Source organism: Neltuma alba, unplaced genomic scaffold (assembly GCF_004799145.2).
Source record: "Neltuma alba isolate B1F8T4 unplaced genomic scaffold, ASM479914v2 tig00001383_pilon, whole genome shotgun sequence".
In the NCBI taxonomy this organism is placed as follows: Eukaryota; Viridiplantae; Streptophyta; class Magnoliopsida; order Fabales; family Fabaceae; genus Neltuma; species Neltuma alba.
In genome coordinates this window covers 1-23,430 of record NW_021632438.1, presented here as the reverse complement: position 1 = coordinate 23,430, position 23,430 = coordinate 1, and the positions used below count along the sequence as shown (strand labels likewise).

At 34.5% G+C, this 23,430-nt stretch overlaps 6 protein-coding genes across 11 annotated transcripts; 5 read left to right on the top strand and 1 right to left on the bottom strand.

Moving 5' to 3' along the window:
* The first annotated feature begins 1,286 nt into the window (after positions 1–1,286).
* Positions 1,287–4,559, top strand: LOC114756141 (G-type lectin S-receptor-like serine/threonine-protein kinase At4g27290). Its single transcript, XM_028945061.1, has 7 exons — positions 1,287–2,592; positions 2,708–2,827; positions 3,062–3,192; positions 3,296–3,506; positions 3,595–3,835; positions 3,922–4,072; positions 4,151–4,559. Exons 1-7 carry the CDS (start codon positions 1,287–1,289, stop codon positions 4,454–4,456), a joined length of 2,466 nt encoding a protein of 821 aa, XP_028800894.1. The 3' UTR covers positions 4,457–4,559.
* A 1,045-nt stretch (positions 4,560–5,604) lies between these two features.
* Positions 5,605–14,889, bottom strand: LOC114756173 (G-type lectin S-receptor-like serine/threonine-protein kinase At4g27290). 5 transcript variants are annotated; one of them, XR_003741417.1, is made up of 11 exons: positions 14,099–14,889; positions 13,813–13,872; positions 13,051–13,609; positions 12,326–12,442; positions 11,819–11,964; positions 11,447–11,694; positions 11,155–11,385; positions 10,923–11,073; positions 9,874–10,183; positions 9,156–9,261; positions 5,605–6,172 (listed from the first exon to the last, which is right to left on the bottom strand). XR_003741417.1 is itself a non-coding variant. In XM_028945091.1 (9 exons), exons 1-9 carry the CDS (start codon positions 14,843–14,845, stop codon positions 9,875–9,877), a joined length of 2,568 nt encoding a protein of 855 aa, XP_028800924.1. In that variant the 5' UTR covers positions 14,846–14,889; the 3' UTR covers positions 9,626–9,874. The 5 variants fall into 5 exon arrangements, 3 of the variants coding, with proteins under 3 accessions (XP_028800924.1, XP_028800934.1, XP_028800941.1); XM_028945091.1 differs by lacking the exons at positions 5,605–6,172; positions 9,156–9,261 and having other exon boundaries at positions 9,626–10,183; XM_028945101.1 differs by lacking the exons at positions 5,605–6,172; positions 9,156–9,261 and having other exon boundaries at positions 9,626–10,183; positions 11,155–11,392; positions 11,484–11,694.
* On the top strand, positions 5,949–6,745 carry LOC114756200 (S-locus-specific glycoprotein S6-like). The gene has a single exon (XM_028945122.1). It carries the CDS (start codon positions 5,970–5,972, stop codon positions 6,690–6,692), a length of 723 nt encoding a protein of 240 aa, XP_028800955.1. The 5' UTR covers positions 5,949–5,969; the 3' UTR covers positions 6,693–6,745.
* On the top strand, positions 7,069–7,754 carry LOC114756131 (G-type lectin S-receptor-like serine/threonine-protein kinase SD1-1). Its single transcript, XM_028945052.1, has 3 exons — positions 7,069–7,237; positions 7,340–7,459; positions 7,597–7,754. Exons 1-3 carry the CDS (start codon positions 7,069–7,071, stop codon positions 7,752–7,754), a joined length of 447 nt encoding a protein of 148 aa, XP_028800885.1.
* Positions 14,890–20,409: 5,520 nt separating the features above from the next.
* LOC114756164 (G-type lectin S-receptor-like serine/threonine-protein kinase At4g27290) lies at positions 20,410–22,027 on the top strand. The gene is made up of 4 exons (XM_028945080.1): positions 20,410–20,671; positions 20,887–21,116; positions 21,226–21,784; positions 21,873–22,027. Exons 1-4 carry the CDS (start codon positions 20,410–20,412, stop codon positions 22,025–22,027), a joined length of 1,206 nt encoding a protein of 401 aa, XP_028800913.1.
* A 569-nt stretch (positions 22,028–22,596) lies between these two features.
* LOC114756150 (G-type lectin S-receptor-like serine/threonine-protein kinase At4g27290) lies at positions 22,597–23,340 on the top strand. 2 transcript variants are annotated; one of them, XM_028945073.1, is made up of 3 exons: positions 22,597–22,713; positions 22,802–23,012; positions 23,287–23,340. In XM_028945073.1, exons 1-3 carry the CDS (start codon positions 22,612–22,614, stop codon positions 23,328–23,330), a joined length of 357 nt encoding a protein of 118 aa, XP_028800906.1. In that variant the 5' UTR covers positions 22,597–22,611; the 3' UTR covers positions 23,331–23,340. The 2 variants fall into 2 exon arrangements, with proteins under 2 accessions (XP_028800906.1, XP_028800901.1); XM_028945068.1 differs by lacking the exon at positions 23,287–23,340 and having other exon boundaries at positions 22,802–23,115.
* The last annotated feature ends 90 nt before the right edge of the window (positions 23,341–23,430 follow it).

Genomic DNA, 23,430 nt, shown 5'->3' with positions numbered 1-23,430 from the left:
TGTCCACGAAGAAATGCATGAGTGTTATCTTAAAAAAAAAAAAACAGAGAGAATACGTGGAGACTATTCAACTTAAAAGATAAGGCTAAGGCGGGTAATAATAAAATAAGGATTATTTTTTAATTATACCATTAGTTTACTTAATAAGGGAATATAATAAAATATCTGGGTAAGAAAATCTTATTGAATTTGCCATTGAAAGTGAGACCCATACAACTTCAACAAGAAGAGAGTATTTTAATGAATTCATGATCATTTGAGCCTGCTAAAATTTTTATATTATATATATAAAAAATTGTCAATGTATCTGAGAGTAATAAAACTACAAAAGTATCAAAGCTCAGTATTGAAATAATTAAAGATAAGTCTTCAAAATATTATAAGCATAGACACGGCAAAAATTAATTCAAAAAAAAAAAAAGTCCAACCAACAACTTAGGTCGTTATTTAACATATTCCAAATTAAAAGTCCTTACTATAGCGTAATTAACATTCCTACAAGATATTTGATTCTCATTGTCCAAACACGTCGTTTTTGTTAACTGCATTTATTTCTTTCTTATATCATTTTTATCTTACTTTTTATTTAATTTCAATTTGTGAGATTCGCTATTTCATAAGATTAATTAAATCAATGAATGGCTTATGTAAGTTTGAAATTTTGCTTATTTAATTTCATATAAAGAAAAGTCTCTCGTAGTTAAATTAAAAATTAAGCTGTCAACAATACCGAAGAATAATGAACAACGTAAGATAGTTGGAATGCTATTTTCCTTATCATCTTGGCCACATGTTTTAGTCAACCTTTGCATAGGTTCCTTTTTCGCTCCTAAATACACTTCGTCCTTGCCTCATTGATAAAACACTTCTAATATACTCCATTGAAAGAAGAAAAATCTTAAATCTGCTTAATTTTATCTTAAAATTTAATAATATTCTAACTTAATCTCTCTTTAATATATTTTTTTATATTTTAATGACCTCTTTTCATAAATAATCAATAAAAGGTATAATTGTGCATTCATGTGAAAATTTTAATACTATAATTTATAAATTGTAAATACAAAAAAGAATACCCTCTCTATAAAAGACCATATTCCATATTTTTTTGAAGTAGTCATCACTCTTCCTTGCGACATTCAACGGTCCAAGTCAATCAACGTGCTTTGTTCAACCTTTCTTGCGCTTACTTCCTCAACATAGATGATTTCTATACGTATGTGTACATATATATAAATATATATATATATATATATAGGTAACTTGGCCACGCTTTGAACAAATCAATGGCCATCCTTCTTTGTGCGCATGTTTATAGTTATACCATTATGGTTCTATTGTTGTCTTCGTTATTAGCCACTGCTGTTGATATTATTACACAATCTCAGCCACTGGTTGACGGCGGAACAACCACCTTGGTGTCTGAAAATGGAAAGTTCGAGCTAGGTTTTTTCAGCCCAGGTAGTTCCACAAACCGATACATCGGAATCTGGTTCAAGAACATCCCAACTAGAAGGATTGTTTGGGTTGCCAACCGTGAAAAACCAGTCAAAGGTAATTCAGGGAAGCTGAGCATTAACACAGAAGGAAACCTTGTGCTTCTAAGCCAGAACGAGACTGTTGTTTGGTTAGCAAATTCAACCAAAAAAGCTTCAAGTCCAATCGTACAACTTCTAGACTCTGGAAATTTGGTTCTGAAGGATGAACAAGACCAGATCAGTCCACAAAACTACTTGTGGCAGAGTTTTGATTATCCTTCTGATACTCTTTTGCCAGGAATTAAGTTTGGATGGGACCTTAGAACTGGTCTTAATCGACATTTAACGGCATGGAAAAGTTGGGATGATCCTTCTCCAGGAGACTTCAGAAGTGAACTCATGCTTCACAATTTACCAGAAATGGTCTTATGGGAAGGCTCCACAGAGTATCACAGAAGTGGCCCATGGAATGGTCTTGATTTTAGTGGCACTCCTACAACGATGGAAGAATTAGTTCATAATAACTTAACATTGGTTTCCAATGAAGACGAGGTTTATTTCATATACACTCCCGACAATGAGTCAGAGGTTTCTATAAGAGTTTTAAACCAAACAAAGCACGCTTTGCAGAGGCTTGTGTGGATTGAAGATGGAAAAACATGGAAATCTTTTGGTGATATACCAAGAGATAATTGTGAAATATATAATCTTTGTGGTGCATTTGGAAATTGCATCATCGTTGATACAGCTATATGCCAGTGCTTGAAGGGATTCAAGCCAAAATCACCCAAAAACTGGGAAATGTTTGATTGGACAGGAGGGTGTGTTCACAGTGAACTATGGAGCTGTAAGGTGAAAGGTAAAGACAGTTTCCTTAAATTTAGTGGCCTGAAATTACCAGATATTACAAAATCTTGGGTCAATACAAGTATGACACTTGAGGAGTGCAAAGCCAAATGTTGGGAAAATTGTTCTTGTACTGCTTATGCTAATTCGGATATCAGAAGAGGAGGTAGTGGTTGTGTCATGTGGTTTGGTAATCTTACTGATATGAAACAAATGTCAAATGATGTTGGTCAAGATTTGTATATTCGAATTGCTTCTGCAGAACTAGGTATTATATCCTTTCATTGATTATCTATTCTTCTCTACATTTTTTTTTTTTTGGGGTGTTTAGTTATCTCAATTTGCTGTACATTCACTATATATTTGTTCATTTCTATGTGAAGCTAACCATGAAGGTAATAATGAATACAATATAAAGATAATTGTGATCTCAGTTACCGTTTCTGGAGTTCTTGTGATGCTTCTCACATTCTATATTTATAGGAGCAAAAGAAAACCTAAAGGTAAGCAACATTTTCTTAAGATCAATTGCCTTTTCTTTTTGTTTTCTTTCTTTCTTTCTTTCTTTTTTGATAACACTTTTGTTTTCTTTCTCTCTTTTAAAGAATGTAAAAGGTCAAGTTTGGAATTCAACCAGATTAGGCAAAGTGAAATCATGTTTTGAAAAAGAAAAATATGTTATATTTGTGCCGTTTAATTTTCTGGAGCGATAAATTGAGTAACTGTGTTGGCAATAGCAAATAACGATGAAAGCTCGGAAGAAGATTTGGAGCTTCCTCTCTTTGACTTTACAATAATAGCTAATGCTACGCATAACTTCTCCATTGACAATATGCTTGGACAAGGTGGTTTTGGACCAGTATACAAGGTAAACTTGTAATAAACCAACAAAGATGAGCAAACGTGTATTTGTAATTTTTTTATTTATTATGTCATAGATAACATTATTTGTTTAAAATACACATGATTAGGGTATATTAAATGATGGACAAGAGATTGCTATCAAGAGACTATCACAGAACTCTCACCAAGGAATGGAAGAATTCAAGAATGAAGTTATATTATGTGCCAAACTTCAACATCGTAATCTAGCTAAAGTTCTTGGATGTTGCATCCAAGGAGAGGAGAAAATGCTGATATATGAGTACATGCCTAATAAGAGTTTGGATTTGTTTATTTTTGGTTTGTACTCTACATATATTTATGTATTTATAATTTTATGCCAACTTGGATAAAAATTAATTTCTTTTGTCATTTGCAATTTTTATAGGCTCTTCTACCCAAACTACACCTCTAAATTGGTCACAACGATTTTACATTATATGTGGGATTGCTAGAGGTCTTTTGTATCTTCATCAGGATTCAAGATTAAGAATTATTCACAGAGATCTTAAAGCAAGTAATATATTACTTGACAATGAATTGAATCCAAAGATCTCCGATTTTGGTTTGGCAAAGATTTTTGGAAGAGATCAAATTGAAGAGAATACAAAGAGAATTGTTGGCACATAGTGAGTATCTCTTAATTATATTGTGCTTTTTTGGTTTAACATGTTATTGAAGACTATAGAAAACTCACTTATTACTTATTTTTCAGTGGTTATATGGCACCTGAATATGCAATCTATGGGTTATTTTCTACAAAATCTGATGTATTCAGTTTTGGAATATTACTACTGGAGATAGTGAGTGGAAAGAAAAACAGAGGATTCTCCTCACCAAACCAAAGTCTCAATCTTGTTGGACATGTTGGTAGCTAGCAACTAAATTTCATACATTTATCTTTAATAAACTAGTAATTGATAGACATTTTGGAATTATTGTAGGCATGGAGGTTGTGGAAGGAAGGAATCCCAAATAAATTCATTGATGCAAATGTGGAAGAATCTTGTATTGAACTAGAAGTATTACGATGCCTTCATATTGGTCTTCTTTGTGTGCAACACAATCCTAATGACAGACCAAACATGGCATCTGTGGTTGTGATGTTAAGTAGTGAGGGTGACTTGCCTCAACCTAAAGAGCCTGGTTTCCTCTTGGAATATATCCCAATCAATGCAGAATCATATAATTGCAATCACACAATAGATTCAATGAATAGAATTTCCATCACTGAATTAGAGCCCAGATAAACAATTGTTTTTTCCATATTGTTTATACTGCTATATAGAACAAATAACACTGAAAATACAAGAATATTAGCAAATTGCAATAAAGCAAGCCAGGTTGGGCATAGTGCTTGTGGCTTTGTACTTCTATAATATGTTGCTTATATGTTGTATATACTGATATTGAGCATACTCTTAAGACTGGCTATTTGCAACAGATAAAGATGACCTTGATTCTAAATATGCTCCTAATTTGACATGTTTCTTACAATTCAATCAATTTCCATTGAACAAACTGGCACCCAGACAAATCAAAGGCATTAAAAATACTCCAACTCGCTATTTTCTTTGTGGGTATTTATGTTAACTACCCAACCCAAAAGAGTGCTTCATGTTCTGTGTGCGTCAAAGTCTTTTGCCTTAGTACTATTTGTATATCTATATATTGTGCAAATAGTTTGTGCACTAAAACTTCTATCAGAATTAGCCTTGAAAAAGTAGTAGCTGGGACTTATAACATCCCCTGAACTCTTCTCTTTGCTTTTTCTTTTTTTAATTTTTGGGACCTTTTCTGTTTAAATTATTTCATTTTCTCATGTAGAATGTTCTGAATTTGTCAGACATGTTTTCGATCTATATAATTACAGCCGATAGAGTAGGGGGGAAGGACTCGACCAGAAAAATATAATATTTTTGCTTTTAATTATTTGCGAAGAAAGCTTAATCAGGTGGTTCAACCTTTTCTAGGAGGAGGGGAATAGAATAGAGGAAAAATTTTAATGAATTCAATTTAAAAGTAACACAAATATGATTATAAAATTTTAATAAAAAAACATACAAGAGAACATTATAAAAAAATTAATTAAAAAATTTTTGCCTCACTTTTTTTATAAAAAAAAAACTAATTAAACCCATTAAAATTTATATTCTCCTCCATATTCCTCCAACCAAATAGAGGCAAATATATATATATATAGTAGAACGGGTTAGTTGCTCACAACGTGATGAATCAAGATTCAAATGCCTACTGGGAAAAGGTGTCTACATTTAGTGTCTTGAATAAAATTTCTTCACTAAAAAGATATCTATGCGGAAAGAAAGCGCAAAAGATAGGAAAGGAAAGATCACAAGCTAAATATTTAATTATATTAAACTTTGAGAAAAACGGGTTATAATTTTAAGATACACTGGCAATCTCTTAGTAAAAATACTATAGTTTTTTCGTATGTCACGGAATTTCTTAAATAAAATTTTCCTAACTCTTACTGGAGACTACGAAAAAATAGGAGGAATTCAAAAACCAATATCCACAGTGGAAACTTAGGCAGCTAGCAGATTTTGACTTAAAGCATTACAGAAACGAACCGTTTTCTATCTCTTGCCACCTTTCCCTATATATAGTTATATACTCGTATCTGACGACTTATGAGATTTATGTGACCCATCAGAAGTCAATCAACGTGCTTCTTCTACACTTATATCCTCCTACATCATTTCCATATATACCTTTGAATTTTACAACACCTTCGTTAAAGCCATGGCCATCCCTCCTTGTGTGCTTCTTCTCACCAATCTGCTTACTATCTTCCTCCTTCCAGTGGCCTCTTCATCTGATATTAATATTATCACACAATCTCAGCCACTTGTTGATGATGGAAGAACCACCTTAGTGTCTGACAATGGAAAGTACGAAGTGGGATTTTTCGGCCCAGGTAGCCGTCCACATCGCTATATTGGAATCTGGTTCAAAAGCAAAACAGTAAGAACTGTTGTTTGGGTTGCCAACCGTGAAAACCCAATGAAACACAGTTCAGGAAAGTTTATCATAAACAAAGAGGGAAACCTAGTACTTGTGAACAATAATGACACACTTGTTTGGTTGGCGAATTCAACAGGAAAGGCATCGAGTCCAATTGTCCAACTTTTAGGCTCTGGAAACTTGGTACTAAGAGATGAGAAAGACCAGAATCCAGAAAACTACATGTGGCAGAGTTTTGACTATCCTTCTGATACATTATTGCCAGGAATGAAGGTAGGATGGAACCTAAGAACTGGTCCTAATCGGTATTTGACAGCATGGAAGAACTGGGATGACCCTTCTGCAGGAGACTTTAGAAGCGAGCTCATGCTTCACAATTTACCAGAAAAGGTTTTCTGGCAAGGGCTCACAGAATATTACAGGATAAGCCCTTGGAATGGTGTTTCATTTAGTGGTTCTTCTGCAGTGAACAGCAATATAGCGTTGGTATCCAAAGGATGAGGTCTACTTTCATGTACACTCCCAACAATGAGTCTGAGATTTTTATAGATGTCTTGAACCAAACAAAATATGCAATGCAAAGGTTGATATGGGTTGAAGATACTCAAAGTTAGAAATCTTTGGTGATTTACCAAGAGATAACCGCGAAAAGTACAATACTTGCGGCTCGAGTGGAATTTGTATCATTGAATTATCCAATTGCCAATGCTTGAGAGGATTCAATCCAAAATCACCCAAAAATTGGGACACGTTTGACTGGACAGAAAGGTGTGTTCGTAGTGACCAGTGGAACTGTAACGTGAAAGGTAAAGACACTTTTCTTAAATTTAGTGGGTTGAAATGACCAGATGCTACACATACTTGGGTCAATGCAAGTATGACGCTTGAGGAGCGTAAAGCCAAATCCTGGGAAAAATGTTCTTGTACTGCTTATGCTAATTCAGATATCAGGGGAGGAGGTCGTGGCTGTGCCATGTGGTTTGGGGATCTTATTGACATAAATCAAATGTCAAATGTTGGCCAAAATCTATATCCTAGCCTTGCGGGTACGGATAAAAAATTAGGTAATATACATCTTTCATTACTTGTCTATTCACTTTCTGGGAGCTTAGCTAACTCACTTTTTGTGCATTGGCTACATTGCGAAGCTAACCGTGAAGGTGCTAATGAAAACAAGAGAAAGAGAATTGTCATAGCAGCTACCATTTTGGCAGCTCTTGTGATGCTTTTCACTTTCTACTGTATTTATAAGAGAAGAAAATCTGGAGGTAAACATTCTTATGCTCAACTGCCCTTTTTGTTTTTGGTTTATCTTTTAAAGGGTATAAAAGGACAAATTTTGAATTCTGTTAGTGTGCATATATGCTTAGGAAAAAAATCATGTATGTTTTATGGCTTGTTTCAGTGAAAACTCATAGAACTTTGTCCATAGAACTTAATGATGAAGACACTGCTAGGGGAGATATGGAGCTTCCTTTCTATAACTTTGATATAAAAGCTTGTGCTACCGACAACTTCTCAATTGACAATAAGCTTGGCCAAGGTGGTTTCGGACCGGCGTAAAAGGTAACTTGCGATGAACTGATAAACAAGAGTAAAGAAAGTGATTTTAGTCCTTTAAGATATGATGTCATATATGACAATGTTTTTTTAATGGTTAGGGCATGTTAGTTGATGGCCAGGAGATTGCTGTCAAGCGACTTTCAAAAAATTCTAATCAAGGAATAAAAGAATTCAAGAATGAAGCTATATCCTACGCCAAACTTCAGCATCAAAATCTTGTTAAAATTCTCGGTTGTTGCATCCAAGGAAAAGAACAAATACTCATTTATGAATACATGCCCAATAAGAGTTTAGATTCGTTTATTTTTTGTTCATACATTTGTATATTTATCAATTTCTGTAAACTCAGCTCGGATAACAACTAATTTTTACTTTTTTAACTTTACAGGTTCTTCCCCTCAAAGAAAACTCTTAAATTGGTCCAAATGCTTTTATGTTATATATGGAATTGCTCGAGGCTTATGTAATCTTCATCAAGACTCGAGATTGAGAATCATTCATAGAGATCTCAAAGCAAGTAATTTATTACTAAAGAATAAGTTGAATCCAAAATATTAGATTTTGGATTGGCAAGGATCTTTGGAAGCGATCAAATTGAAGAAAATAGAAGAAGAATTGTTGGTACATAATAAGTATCACTTAAAGTTACATAATGATTTGTATTTGTAGACATTATTGAAGACAATATTAACTCATTGATGACTTATTTCAATGGTTATATGGCATCAAAATACTCAATCAAGGGATCATTTTTCATGAAGTCTGATGTACTCAATTTTGGAATATTACTATTGGAAATAGTGAGTGGAAAGAAGAATGGAAGGTTCTGCTTACCAAACCAAAGTCATAATCTTATCAAGCATGTTAGTAACTTGTAGCCTAACTTCATTCTTATCTTTAATGAACTGGCAATTGATAGATGTTTGGGATGGTTGCAAGCATGGAGATTGTGAAAGGAGGGAATCCCACAAAAATTGATTGATGCGCATTTGGAAGAGTCTTGTATTGAATCAGAAGTATTAAAACACCATCCTAATGATAGGCCAAACATGACATATGTGGCTGTGATGTTAAGCCGTGAGGATGACTTGCCTCAACCTAAAGAGTCTAGCTTTCTTTTAGAAAATATGCCAACAATTAGAAGTGAATCTTCTGCCAGCAACCACATGCCAGCTTCAATGAATGAATTTTCTACAACTGAAACAGAGCCCATATAAACAATTGCTTTGCTTAACTTTTTGTATTGAATACATGATTAGCGATTTTTAACAAAAGCAAGTGATATATATTGGTATAAACAACTCTTAGTGATATTGCTTACAATTTTGTATTGCTCCATGTTGTTTTCTGGCATATACATGAAATGTAGAGAGAAACGTATTGCACAGATCAACAGCATACCTAGGTTACAATCTTCATCCTTCAGACTGCATCTCGTTGTGCAAAATTGTATTTGATGGACAATATTTTACTTTTTGCCACTTCGCAATTTACAACCCTACACATTCTACATATACGTCCATCATTAGAGAGTAGTTGGGGAAAATGTAGGCCAAAGGAAAGTTATTGTGCTTCATGCTGTTTTTTCTGGATTAATGTGCATATATCAATCCTGCATAGCAGGAATTTTAACCAGGGAATGGATGACTTCTAGTTTTTTTTTTAAATACATTTAAGAGAAAAAATCATACAAAACGAAAATCTCAAAAATATACGAGTCAGGATCTAACATTGGTGTCACTCCAGCCACTCATACAATTCATGATGAAAATGTGCCGGATCATTATCTATAGGCAAAGATAAGTAGGTCACCAATAAAATCAAATGTTAAGAAATAACTTGAGAGCTTTTACCCAAAAAAAAAAAAAAAAAAAAAAAGAGAATTGATCAATTGGTAAAGAGCTATATTGAAGTTTAATTCAATATGTCCACAACAGATGAGGAAAGAACAAAGCAAAAAATCTCACTCAGCATCTAACTTGCATATCACCACAACCAATTTAAGATACTATATTTACACCAACAATCTACAAGAATGATTAATTTCCATAGAATATACAATGAGAAAACAAAATGAAATGCTTCCATATGCATCATATAGTAAGAAGTAAGATAACACCTTATCTGGCCTCCAACTGAGTCACAGTTACTTCATTAGTTGAAGAAGATATCTGGTTGCCAGAAGAAGCACATCCCTCTCCCACCATAATCCTCTCTATCAAGAAACCAGGCTCCTTAGGCTGAGACAACACATTCTCACTACTCAACATCACAATTACTGAGGCCATGTCTGGCCTATCCTCAGGATGCAGTTGCATACACAGAAGACCAACCCGAATACAGCGCAGTGCTTCTGATGAGTTAAAAGCTTCCCCCAAACAGCCATCAATTAATTCCAGTGGGTTGCCATCCTTCCACAGTCTCCATGCCTTGAGGGGGGAAAAAAACGAAGCATCAATGACATTATGATCCGCACAAAAGTAATAGATTAATATATATATATGCAGCAACAGAAACCATATTTACATGTATACACATGTATCTTCTGACAGCATCATATAGTGTCCAGACATGTTTGATACTCATCAAGAGAAACAAAATTACCTTTTAGCTTAGACGAGATTGGGATCATAGAGGGGGAGCATGGAGCAAAGTGGGACAAAAGACCAAAATCCCTCTTTGTCAGGAGGGACAATTTTTTTTTTTGGGGGGGGGGGGGGGGTTGGTCGAGAGAGCAGGGGTGCTTGCCCACCATGTTACTAAAAATTTTTAAAACTCGTTTGATCTTATTTTGCAAAGAATGTTAAACTAATTTTATTCCCCGGCCCACCACCCCCTCCAAAAAAAAAAAAAAAAACTTTGCTGTAGTTTCGCATTGTGCCCCCCACCCCCAGATTAGCTTCTAGATCCTCCCTATTGGTGAAACATTAAAAAAAAATTTCTTTTCAACCATAACTTTAGTGTTGTTATATATCTAATTCAAATGACATTTAAAATCTGCATGGACGACAAAATATTGGCAACTATGTTTGCTTTTGAGATTAAATCACAAAATAAAAGTTCAAAAACTAAAATTTGAATATTACACATTTGTCAAGATTTTATATATAATATTTAATATTTAACTTTGAATAACACAAAGAACAGAAAATGAAGTTAGTTACTCACATGTCCAATAAGGTTAAAACCCTGGTTTGGATAAGAAGCTCCTCGGTTTTTCTTTCCACTTACTATTTCCAATAATAACATGCCAAAGCTAAACACATCCGATTTAATGGAGAATAACCCATGAATGGCATATTCTGGTGACATATAACCACTGAAAGAAATTAAAAATGAGTTAATATTCTTTAATAGTTGATAGAAAATAGAAAATGCAAGGCAATAATTTAGGACTTACTAGGTACCAGCTATTCTATTTGTATTCCCTTCAATTTGATCACCACCAAACATTCTTGCCATGCCAAAATCTGAAATTTTCGGGTTCATCTGCCCATCTAACAAAATGTTACTTGCTTTAAGATCTCTATGTATAATCCGTAATCTAGAATCTTGGTGAAGATAGAGAAGCCCTCGAGCAATTCCAAATATGATATGAAAGCGCCTTGGCCAGTCTAGGAATTTGCTCTGCCTGGAATCTGTTAAGTCAGTAAATTATTTTAAGTTTGGACGTGATATAAATGAAAGCATACCATTCTGCTAAAGACAAGATTCTGCATATACACGGACCAAATAAAAAGTTGTCTAGGCTTTTGTTGGGCATGTATTCATAGATGAGCATCTTCTCTTCTCCTTGGATGCAACAACCAAGAACCTTGACAAGATTTCGGTGTTGAAGTTTTGCACACAATGACACTTCATTCTTAAATTCTTTCGTTCCTTGTCCAGAGCTCTGTGATAGCCTCTTGATAGCAATCTCTTGTCCATCTGCTAAAATACCCTAAAAAAATTTTTAAGGAAAATTCAAGCGTGATGAATGAAAGGATGGACTGCCCTTTGTCCTTAACAGGCATGTTGCTGGTATATAGATATACTCATGAGTGTGTGCGCATAAATACACATACCTTGTATACTGGTCCAAAACCACCTTGGCCAAGCTTCTTGTCATTTGAGAAGTCATTAGTGGCATGGACAATTGTAGCAAGGTCGTAGAATGGCAGGTCTAAGTCCTCTTGTTCACCTTCACTGTTATTCTCTAGGGAGGTTTTCTCTGTATTGACCAAACAAGTTCAACATCATAAAAGAGGTACTTTCTTTTGAAGGAAAAATCTTGAGTTGTGCCACCAAATGCAAGACTTTTCTTAATCATTCAAGTGTCACGTCCATGGAAGCAACAACCTATCCTAAATATCACAAGTTTGGAAACTGGCCTTCCATAAAGGAGGTTCACCTTATGAACATCATAGGCAGATGAGAGATTAACCATGGATGAAACATTGTGGGAGTGAGATTAATAAAGTGCATTGTATGTTACACGGCGACTAAAAAAGGAAGCAACGCCAACAGATAGTTTAATGCTCATGCCAGATAGTTTAGATGATGAATAAAATATAGCAAATAACAAAATTTACCTCTGCGCCCTCTTTTCCTCCAATGAGTGCAAGAGAGAGCCAAAAGCGCCAGAAAAACCAATGGAACAGTAACCGCTGTCACCACAATGCCTACCATTTTCTTGTGCCCTTTTGCATCTTTAAAATTTTGACAGAGAAATGAATCAGCACAAAGTACACTGAAGAAGAAGAAGAAGACTAAACTCCCATTATCCAATGTCACCTAACTATCAACTAGCTTCTTCAAAGGTTCTGTTTGATAACTTTAATACCTACAAGGATAGCTTTGTTTCAGTTTCATAGCCCAAAAAAAATATATTAAAATGTGTTACTCTGTGGATACTAAAATCGCAGTCCTTCATTTGAGGATCAGATGAAATATGGAGTCAAAACAAAAGCAAACTTTATAGTACAAATCCTAAATGAATTGATATTTTAAACCTCTAAAGGTGCATCTTGTTTCAGTATAATCCCCCCGAAGTTTTAACAATTCATTTTAGTCTTCAAAAGAGTACTTTTTTCAATTTCATACTGACACAAGGACATTCGCAATTACCAATTTCAGTTCATTGTTCGCGCACTCCACTCAACTGTCTACAAGACTAGTGAGACACTAAAAAGATAACGTGTATCAAGTGATCAAAATTTCTAGTTGCTGAAAAATCTTTAGAGGAACCAATCGGCACTCAAATAATATAGGAGAACCAAAATGGGGTTTTCAGCGATTGAAAGATCAGAGTTCATACCAGTTTCCGCGGCAGCCATTCGAATATATAGATCTTGCCCAGGAGTGGAAGCCACTCTCAAATCAATAAGTTCACCAAACCAAATCAAACACCCAATACCTCCCCCAGTAACATACAAGTTTGCATAAGCAGTACAGGAACAATTTGCCAAGCATTTCATTCTGCAATCCCCAAGTGTCATGCTTGCATTAACCCAAGCTTTTCTAGTGTCAGGAATTTTCAACCCACTGAATCTTCGAAACCCATCTCTATTTTTTACCCCACAGCTCCAAGATTCACTGCGAACACATCCCTGGGTCCAGTCCAAAGCACTGTAGTTTTGGGGTGATTTTGGCTTGAACCCTGAGAGACACTGGCAGGGGGGAGAGTCATTAACTATGCAATTTCCATAGGGGCCACAGAGATTGTAGTTGTCACAATTATCTCTGGGCACAGATGAGTAAAGCCTCCAGCTTTTAGTTTGCTCAACCCAGTTATAGCGCTGACGATAAGAAGTAGTTCCGTTCAATACAACCCTTGTGATCACCGATTTGTTCTGCAGCTTGGAAGTGTAAACCACCTTGCGCCGAACCACGAGAAAGAAAACGAAGGAGTCTCGTTAGATTTACCAAAAATAATTTCCCAAAAAAATAGGAAGGTGACTATTATTTGCTTGGATTTGAAGGCCATCCATAACATTTCGCTCAAACTATAATTTACTATTAATTATTAATTAAAATTTAAAAAAACATTGGGAAAAGAACAAATTGCTACCCGGAATACTTTGTTCGGCCGAATCAATGAGACGGTAATATGATACACGTGACATAGACTGGCATCTTTCTATAATCTATATCTATATTGAAACCGAAAAAAAAAAAAAACAAAGAAAACGCTCAAAATTTCCCCAAAAAAAAAAAATCATTTCTTCCTATATTAAGTCGGTTCACTCGTACTTCATATCTTAGCAACGATTTTAACATCCTAAAACTAGCTTTGACATGTTTAAAAAGTTGAATCAAAGTTCTAAAGTAAACAATGTTTTGTGAAACTTGGGAAAATTGAATACCTCATCTTGAGTAGAGACGAACTGAAGCTCAAAGATTGGCGTAGTTTTCCCACTGAAAATAACTCCATTCCAAGGACCACTCCGATAATACTCTTCTTCTCCCTTCCACATCACCAGCTCCGGCGTCACTCCGACCACCATACCCCATCTCAAGTCTCCGACAGAAGGATCGTCCCAACTTTTCCACGCCGTCAATTCCCTGTTAATCCCTCTTCTCAGATCCCACCCAATCTTCATTCCAGGCAAAAACGTATCGCTCGGATAATCAAAACTCTGCCATATATACTTCGCATCATCAACAACATCAACCTCATCCTGTGCATTTCTCAGAACCAAGTTCCCTGAATCCAAAAGCTGCGCAACAACACTTACGCCTTGATTGTTCACCGTCGTGTTTGCCGACCAAACCACGGTGCCGTTTTGGCTGAGGAGCACAAGACCTCCCTCGTCGGTTATGCTCAAACGACTCGGCGTTGTGAAGTTGGTGTCGTTCCTGAGCGGCGTTTGGCGGTTGGCCACCCAGACGACGGTCGTATCAGGGATATTTTTGTACCAGATGCCAAGGTAGCGGTTTGAGGAAGAGCCGGGGGAGAAGAAACCGAGTTCGAAGGTTCCGTCGCTGGACACCAAGGTGGTGGTTCCGTTTGCGTCATCAACAAGTGAATGAGACTGCGTAAGAGTATCAGTTGCAGAAGAAAGTGAGCATGAAATGATGAAAGCGAGGATGAGAGGAAGAAGAATGGCCATGGATGATCCTTAGAACTTGAAAGAGGCAAGTTCAGACATGCGTAAATGTGTAGTACTCTCTCGTGTCCTAAGAGCCAATTAACTAAGTTAGTTATTTATAATAAATAAATAAATGTTGTTTTTTTTAAAATGTCTTTACTAATCAAGTATATTGATTAAAACTATAATTACTAGACAGACTATTTTGAAAAAAATTAAGTAAATATGAAATACAAAATAGATTGAGGTCTTATATTTAGGACCAACATAAAAATAATGATAGGAGGTAGTATGTACTGGGAAAGGAAGCTGAAGCGAAGTCAGACTTGGCAAGTTTTGATGTGAATATAGACTAGAGAAAGCCGGCATGATAATATCTCGCAACTCCTGGCAAGAAAAAATAAATGTCAATTATTTGCAATTCAACGATTTAATTATCATGTCATAGGATTCCATATAGAATTAAATAACATCATTCAAAGTCAAAAATATTCATATAAAGTGATAAATACTAGTAATATAGGAAAGTCACGGGCAATTAATTATTATCTCCATCAAGTGCATAAATGGACGTAATCCACCAATAAAGTTACTACCTCCCATAGAAGTTTTTTCTGCCCCACACCCATAAAGTTACTTATACTTGACTAATTCATATAAATTAAGCAAGTTAGTTAATACGCTATTTGTAACAAATAGTTAATTTTTTAAAAATATTCTTTTAGTTATGATGTTGATTTTTTTAAAGTATTTTAGTCATTACTACTTTGGATGAAAATCCTCTTAATATGTGTAACCAATAGGAATATTTTGAAAAATAAATTATAAATTTGATACACAAAATGTGTTGAGTTCTTATATTTAAGATTAAACTTATTTATTAACTAGCTTTTATATTAAGTCGGGAAGCTAGTATTTGTTAACATTTGTTTATGTGAAATGTTCATTCTTATAAAATCTGGCCTTTATTTTAGCTTATAAACAAATAGCCAGCTAAATTAGACTTTCTGCTTAGCTTCATACAGCAGAATTTGATACAAGCTAAATAATTCATGATTTATAAATAATAGTAAAAATTACGTGCATGCAATCCTATTATATTATATATAGAGTAAATGATTATTATATGAAAATATATATATATATCTAAAGCTTGAGAAGATAGATTAATTAGTTACGTTAAACTTGAAAAGTTATAAAAAAAATTAAAATAAAAAAACAATTCAAAGTTCAGAAAGTTGTTGTGGAATTTAGGCATCCCACCAAGAAAATAAAGTACGAATGTGAAAACCATGATAAAGTCATAAAGAGCGGAGGCGGAGAGATTAAGGGCGTTGTTGGAGCTCCGTTCAAAACGGGCTTTTAGTACCTGTTTGGATTCACTTAAATTGAGCTTAAAATCAGCTTAAATTTTAAAATAAGCTGGGTTACAATGTGGACCTGTTTGGATTCACTTTTTTCCAATTGGGCTTATGTGCCAAAAGCCTGATTCTACATCCAATTGCCATAAGCTAGAGGAAGGAGCTTATGCTTAACCCAGAAGAGCTTGTGGCGGAAAAAAAAAAACGAGAGATGGTCTGTTATCTTGTCAGAGTTATTCTGCTTCCATTATTCTCTCACTCCTTTCATTATTCTCTTATTGTTCACTCTCTTTTTTTCGACCAGAGCTCATTAAACCCATGACCCGTCTCTGCCGTTGGACTAGCTCTGTCGCCTCCTTGCCAGAAGCTCCGTTACGTCTGCCTTGCGAGCTTAAGAGCAAACTCCTCTTCACGATTCAGGGCGTCGATCATGGTTTGGGGGTCGATTGTATTTTTTTCTCCCAATTCCGTGATGAAGTTTTTTGACCAGCAGTTCAATGATGAAGTTAAACTGTTAAAAGTCAAGATCTTTTAGAAAAAATTTTCCCCATATTATGCGATGAATTTTTGTTTGGGGAGAAAATCAATAAAACACATGTTGTCATGTAAGTCACTCAGATGCCACATGGATGATTTTTTGTCAAAAGTCTGCCTAGTCAACAAAATACAATAATTTTTTATAATTTCTCTAATATTTGAAAATTTAATTTACTCATTCAAATTCATTTTTTCATATTAAATTAATTTAAATTTATTGTATTATATGAACTTATTTTTTTATTATGTTCCAGTTTATATTTACAAATTTTTTTATGATTTCTCTAAAATTTTAAAATTTAATTCATTCATTAAATTTGATTTCTTCATATTAAATTATTTTAATTTCATTGTATTATGTGAAATCATTTTTTTAATCATGTTTCATTATTTACTAAAACTCATATTTATTTTGGTCATTTTACAACCAAACCTACTTTTACTCAACCATTATCCAAACAATCTTTTACCAATCTCACTTTTACAAACTAGCTTTTCTGAACTCTAATCCAAACACAATTCAGCTTATCCAATTTAGCTTTTACCAACTTCACTTCTTCATAAGCTACTTTTTCAATAAGCTACTTTTCCAATCGCTGATCCAAACGGACCCTTAAGCAAGTTCACGTAAACCGAGACAAAACTCTCTTCACATACTTACCTCGTATTCCGTAAATCACATTTGAAAAGCTACTTATAAGTCAATCCAAACAAACCCTAATAAGCATGGACCAAAAACCTGCCACCTCATTATTGACGATTTGACGTAACATGGGAATATGTTGAATGATGTCATGTAAAAGTAAAAGAACGCGTCAGGAATTTTATCTTGAATATTGTTTGGCCGGAAACTGAACTATTATTCTAAAAATAATTTTATGAGAAATAAATATGTGAAAAATACTGCGTCTCAAACTACGTGAAAAACACTTTTAAAATGATTTTTAGGAGAATAATGAGTGTTTAATTTTAAGGATTAAAAATGCACTGGCCACCGTGAAGACATTAAATTATTGTGTTAGGGTTGTGTGCTGTTTTAATATGAAGTTTTTTAAGAATTAAGGGCTCGTTTGGATTACTGTTGGGAATGATAAAAGTATACGGGGAAGTGTGAAACTGAGGTTTGTGATTTATTTGACTCAGAAAATTGTTTGGATGTGGCTTCTTTTCTAACTGACTTATAGAAAAAAGTAACTTTTTTAACTGACTTATTTAACACAATTTGGATTAACTTTTCTAACTGACTTATGAAAAAATTATACAAAACTTACGATCTAATTAATTATATGATTTCATTTACTTTAATTAGAGACTAAATGAATTTTAATTTATATTCATGTTTGTCTATTATGTATATTTAGTTAATTATCTACAATGTGTTTTCAAATTTTCTCCGTAACAAATATTTTTATTTTATAATTTCACAAATAAACTATTTATATTTTATCATAAATTTTATGTATTTTTTTAAACTATTATCACCTTAAAAAACAAAATTTCAAACACTACTACTCAATAAAGTTAATGCCTTTTTCAGTCATTTTATAATTAAACTAACTTTTCTATTAATTATCCAAACGACTTTCAACTTTTTCCACTGACTTTTTATAAACACCTATCTAAACATAAATCGCATTATACTAACTGACTTTTACTCTAATTTCAGTTATAAAAGTTAGTTGGACTATAAGTCAGTTTTGCCCAACGCTAATCTAAACATACTCTAAATGTACAAGTATCTTATCTATTTTACTTTATTTATAAATGATTTTTATGTTTTTTTAAATTTATATAAACATTTTGGATAAAAATATATATGATATGAATATATTTTACTTTATTTAGGTTCGTTTTCTTTTATATATTTTAAATTTGGAAATAAAATATATTTATTTTTATATTTACCAATTAAATGTTATAACTAATTAATACATTACAATCTACCATTTCTTTAGACTTAATGTGATCTTTTTTTTCAAAATAAATGTACGCTATGTCTAAAACTATAAAAAAAAAAAAAAAGCTTAACCAGTAAGCGTTGATTGCAGCAGAATACGAGGCTTCATGTTTGACTCAAGCACCATTTTAGTAGAATACATAGATCAATGTAATGTAAAGAACTCTAACTTTAAAAATAACACTTTGGCCAGCTAAAAAGACTTTAAAAATAAGGCACTGAATTAAAGTAAATGGGTCCCAAAATGTATCCCGTTAAATGAATCTGACATCAAATATGAAAGTGGAGCTCTAAATTCCTAAACGTGATAAGGCATAAAGCATATATATAATTGGATTGATATTAGCTGAATTCTATGAACCTAAAATCTGTTGATCTGGAGATGGGATAGATGGCGATTCGTCCCCTTGCAAGACAAATAGTTTTGTTTGTTTGTTTTGCGTTTTGTAACTTAATGACATCTAATACTTCCATTAAATTAATTGTGAGGCTGCCAATTCAAATTCTCTACTACAACTTACCCACTTAGAAAATTAAGGAAGATAAAAAAAATTACTTAATTATAACACATGTTACGTAATCTTTTTAAAATACTTGTATGTATAATTAGATTAAACTACGTCCAGTCCTAAATATAAGAACTAGCCTGAAGCTTAGACTTAATTTTGAATATAATATTTTAATCAACTTTATCTCTCAAATTTATTATGTTTTCTCCAAATATATTTGTTGCTTGTGAGGTGTTTTCAGCAAAAAGTAGTTTTAATATACATGATTACATAAGGATCATTTAGAAAAGTAAACACATATTTATTATAAATAACTAACTTCACTAATTTTTTAAACTAATTATCCAGCTTTTATATTAAGGATCAGGAAGTATATTAAGCCAGACAAATTAGTTTAGACAAAAGCAATAAATATAATATTTTAAAATAATTTATTTAAATTTTTAATCTTCCTAGATTAATAAACTGGATTTCATATTAATAGCTTGGTTAGAATGATCGCTACGTGATTTATTGGGAAAAAAATCAGTTCATCTCATCGTCCCAAATTTCTTTCATGTATTTTCCTCGTCGAATGTGAGGTGCTTTTTAACAAACCTCCCCGCGTTACTGGATCCTCTTACGCTGTGTTTTTGGGAAGAACGGCAGTAGAGTGAAGTTCACAGTTCACAAGGCGGCTTCCCCCCCCCCCCCCCCCTCTTGGTTATTGTATCAACATCAAAGACCACATGTCTACATCCTTTCAGGATCCGATTCTTCCAACACACGTGTGAAACACGCCTGACCCAAGCTTCTGCAATTGTAAAGGTCTTCAATGATATTTGTCTGTAGTTTTCCTCCAAGACATTCATTGTTTCTTTGACTTTTCCGAAGAGGCTTCACCTGGGTTTCATATAGAGTAGTAGACACGCTTTAATTCATTGTTCATTACGACTACCTGATTGACAGAGATGGGAAGCGATTTTTGATACATGGCAATATGCTATAAATGAAGAACCAGAATAGCTCAAGTTTTTGGTCGTTTGAACTCTGAAGAATCGTTTATTATCTGTCAATTCTTAGTTCCTGGTCAAATTATTCACCTGCACCCTCCTTCTCTCCACCACTACTTTTGTGTCAGAGTACCAGCTTTGGCAATTCAAATTTCCTTCATTCAAAATCGTATGCATATTTTCCTCTTTCCGCATTGAGAGATCTTCTGAATTGAATATAAGAAAAATAATGGCCATTCTTTCTCTTATAGTTGCTGTTACAAAACTGCTATTGATCTTCCCTCCCTTTTCTTCTGCATCTGATGTTATTACTCATGATCAGCCGCTCCCTGATGGAAGGACCTTGGTGTCTAAAGATGGGATCTTTGAATTGGGCTTCTTCAGCCCTGGTGGCTCCACACACCGATATGTTGGAATTTGGTACAAGAGCATCCCCCAGAAAACTGTTGTTTGGGTGGCCAACCGTGAAAAACCAGTCAAAGACAACTCAGGTATGTTGAGCATAAACACTGAGGGACGTCTTGTGCTTCTCAGCCGGAACCAGACTATTATTTGGCAGCAAACTCAACGATACAAGGCTTGAATCCCATTGCACAGCTTCTAGACTCAGGAACCTAGTACTGAGGAATGAACAAGACCAGAATCCTCAAAACTACCTATGGCAGAGTTTGATTATCCCTCTGATACATTTTTACCAGGAATGAAGATAGGGTGGGACCTGAAACTAGGCTGAATCGACGCCTAACAGCTTGGAGGAACTGGGATGACCCATCTCCTGGAGACTTCACTTGTGGTGTCGCCCTTGGTCCTATTCCTGAGTTAGTAATGTGGAAGGGCTCAGAAGAATTTCAAAGAAGTGGCCCTTGGAACGGAGTCAGCATTGGTGGCAAAACCACTCCCCTTTTCCAGCTGCAATTTGTCGTCAATGAAGACGAGGTGGTGGTTATGCAAATTCATGTTTCATAAATGTCTCATAGATAACAAAAGAAACTGATGTTTGAATTGTTTGACCATCTTCGTTTCATTTCTTTTGGTTTTGCATCAGGTGGTTTACACTTCTAATCTCCAGGACAAATCTGTGATTACAAGAGTTGTTCTAAACCAAACTGTTTATTTTCGTCAGCGTTACATCTGGGATGAACAAACCAAAAGTTGGATACTTTATTCATCTATACCAAAAGATAACTGTGACAGTTATAATCCTTGTGGCCCCAATGGAAATTGTATTGCAAGTGAATCACCACGTTGCCAGTGTTTAACAGGATTCAAGCCAAAATCACCTCAAAAGTATGATGCATTGGACTGGACTCAGGGATGTGTGCGCAGTGAACCATGGCGCTGTAGGGTCAGAGAAAAAGATGGTTTCAGAAAATTTAATGGGCTAAAAATGCCAGATACAAGAACATCTTGGGTTAATGCAAGTATGAGACTTTCGGAGTGCAAGGCTAAATGCTGGGAAAATTGTTCCTGCAAGGCTTATGCAAACTTGTACATTACTGCAGGAGGCAGTGGTTGTATCCTTTGGTTTGATGATCTTATTGATTTGAGAGTGGCTACAGTCCCTTCGCAAGATCTTTTTATTCGAATGGCTTATTCTGATACTGGTATGAACTTTCAATCTTTCTATTGGTGCTCTATTACTTCATTTCTCAGTATATTGATGGTGTGCTGGTTCATTCCTCCCTCAATCAGTACTAGAAGATGCAGAAAAGCATAAGAAAAAGGTTGTCGTGGGAACAACAGTTACTTTTTCCTTGGTTCTCATGATGCTTTTGGCCTTCTTTTCCGTTCATGGAAGAATAGAAAGCAAAGAGGTACACTTCCTTAACCAGATGATCTTTCCATGAATTCATTCATTTTTGTGAAATTTCTTTCAGCAGCTGATCTATATATGAAATGACTACGATCTTATTTATTATTTCCTTTAAGTAGAAACTGGATTCATTATAAGCGAAGCTTGCAAAACTGACAGCAAATCCCCATCCTATGTTCTTCCAGCTGCCTGCAATCTCATTTTCTGGAAGGGGAAAATTACTGTTTTTTTAAAACATGGATGTGTTGTCAAGGCATTAGATGATGTTAAATTTACAATGCATTTGATTAATCACATATTTTCGTTCAATGTTAGTCCCATCTGCAAATTATGATTCTAAGATAACTTTAGTTGTCCAAAACCATCTCCGAAGCATGTCACTGCAAGATTGAGCTGTCACTTTCATTCACTTGACAAGTGTTCAGTGTGAATCTCACACCAGTTATTACATTGACAGGGAAGCATGAAAGAGTCTTGGTTTCTGATTACTATTGGCTAAGTGGCAATATGCTAGAAGTCCTCTATTTTGTACTTTATTATGGTGAGATTATTAGTGTTGCTTGACATGATACAGAGAAAATTTTGACCGGGAATAGTCACGAAGGAGAGCAAGAAGACATGGAGTTGCCTTTCTTTGACGTTGCCACAATTGTTCGTGCCACTAATGATTTCTCAAGTGACAAGAAGCTTGGCCAAGGTGGTTTTGGACCTGTATACAGGGTATATATGCAACATCTCTAGATAGAAGAAAAAAACAGTGCCCTCCTATTTATCATGATTTAGTCTTCTTTGAATGTCAATTTTTCAGGGTACACTGGGAGATGGGCAAGAGATTGCTGTCAAAAGGTTATCTGAGGCATCTAGACAAGGATCGGAAGAATTCAAGAATGAAGTTATAATGTGTGCGAAACTTCAACACCGGAATCTTGTTAAAGTCCTTGGCTGTTGCATTCAAAGAGAGGAGAAAATGCTCATCTATGAATACATGCCCAACAAAAGTTTAGATACCATTCTTTTTGGTATGTTTTCGAAAAAATTTGAAACCCAGCTTTATGAAAGTCTTAATTTGTTTCAAGTTCAGATTTAATATAACTATGAAACTTGACAGATTTTCGACAAAGTAAATCTCTGGATTGGCCCACAACGTTTTCACATTATATTTGGAATTGTTCGAGGACTTCTCTATCTTCATCAAGATTCTCGGTTAAGAATCATACATAGAGATCTTAAAACAAGCAATATTCTGTTAGATAAGGATTTAAATCCGAAAATTTCTGATTTTGGTATTGCAAGAATGTTCGGAGGAGATCAAATGGAAGGAAATACAAAGAAAGTGATTGGCACATAGTAAGTATCTCAAGATTTGTGACACTACCTTGTTACAGGTTTTACACATTTCTACCAATTATTAACTCTTTTGTTATTTATTATAGTGTT

Excerpts from the sequence above, each read along its gene's own strand:
- LOC114756141 (XM_028945061.1), top strand. The coding sequence starts at position 1,287 with ATGGCCATCCTTCTTTGTGCGCATGTTTATAGTTATACCATTATGGTT. Across the intron at positions 3,193-3,295 it reads GTTTTGGACCAGTATACAAG|GGTATATTAAATGATGGACA; the intron begins GTAAACTTGTAA and ends ACACATGATTAG. Across the intron at positions 3,507-3,594 it reads TTTGGATTTGTTTATTTTTG|GCTCTTCTACCCAAACTACA; the intron begins GTTTGTACTCTA and ends CAATTTTTATAG.
- LOC114756150 (XM_028945068.1), top strand. The coding sequence starts at position 22,612 with ATGGAGTTGCCTTTCTTTGACGTTGCCACAATTGTTCGTGCCACTAAT. Across the intron at positions 22,714-22,801 it reads GTTTTGGACCTGTATACAGG|GGTACACTGGGAGATGGGCA; the intron begins GTATATATGCAA and ends TCAATTTTTCAG.
- LOC114756164 (XM_028945080.1), top strand. The coding sequence starts at position 20,410 with ATGGCCATTCTTTCTCTTATAGTTGCTGTTACAAAACTGCTATTGATC. Across the intron at positions 20,672-20,886 it reads ACCAGTCAAAGACAACTCAG|ATAGGGTGGGACCTGAAACT; the intron begins GTATGTTGAGCA and ends CCAGGAATGAAG. Across the intron at positions 21,785-21,872 it reads AATGGCTTATTCTGATACTG|TACTAGAAGATGCAGAAAAG; the intron begins GTATGAACTTTC and ends TCCCTCAATCAG.
- LOC114756200 (XM_028945122.1), top strand. The coding sequence starts at position 5,970 with ATGGCCATCCCTCCTTGTGTGCTTCTTCTCACCAATCTGCTTACTATC.
- LOC114756131 (XM_028945052.1), top strand. The coding sequence starts at position 7,069 with ATGACGCTTGAGGAGCGTAAAGCCAAATCCTGGGAAAAATGTTCTTGT. Across the intron at positions 7,238-7,339 it reads TCTATATCCTAGCCTTGCGG|CTAACCGTGAAGGTGCTAAT; the intron begins GTACGGATAAAA and ends TACATTGCGAAG. Across the intron at positions 7,460-7,596 it reads TAAGAGAAGAAAATCTGGAG|TGAAAACTCATAGAACTTTG; the intron begins GTAAACATTCTT and ends GGCTTGTTTCAG.
- LOC114756173 (XM_028945091.1), bottom strand. The coding sequence starts at position 14,845 with ATGGCCATTCTTCTTCCTCTCATCCTCGCTTTCATCATTTCATGCTCA. Across the intron at positions 13,610-13,812 it reads CATTGATTCGGCCGAACAAA|GTGGTTTACACTTCCAAGCT; the intron begins GTATTCCGGGTA and ends GTTCGGCGCAAG. Across the intron at positions 10,184-10,922 it reads GTTTTAACCTTATTGGACAT|GCATGGAGACTGTGGAAGGA; the intron begins GTGAGTAACTAA and ends TCCCCCCTCAAG.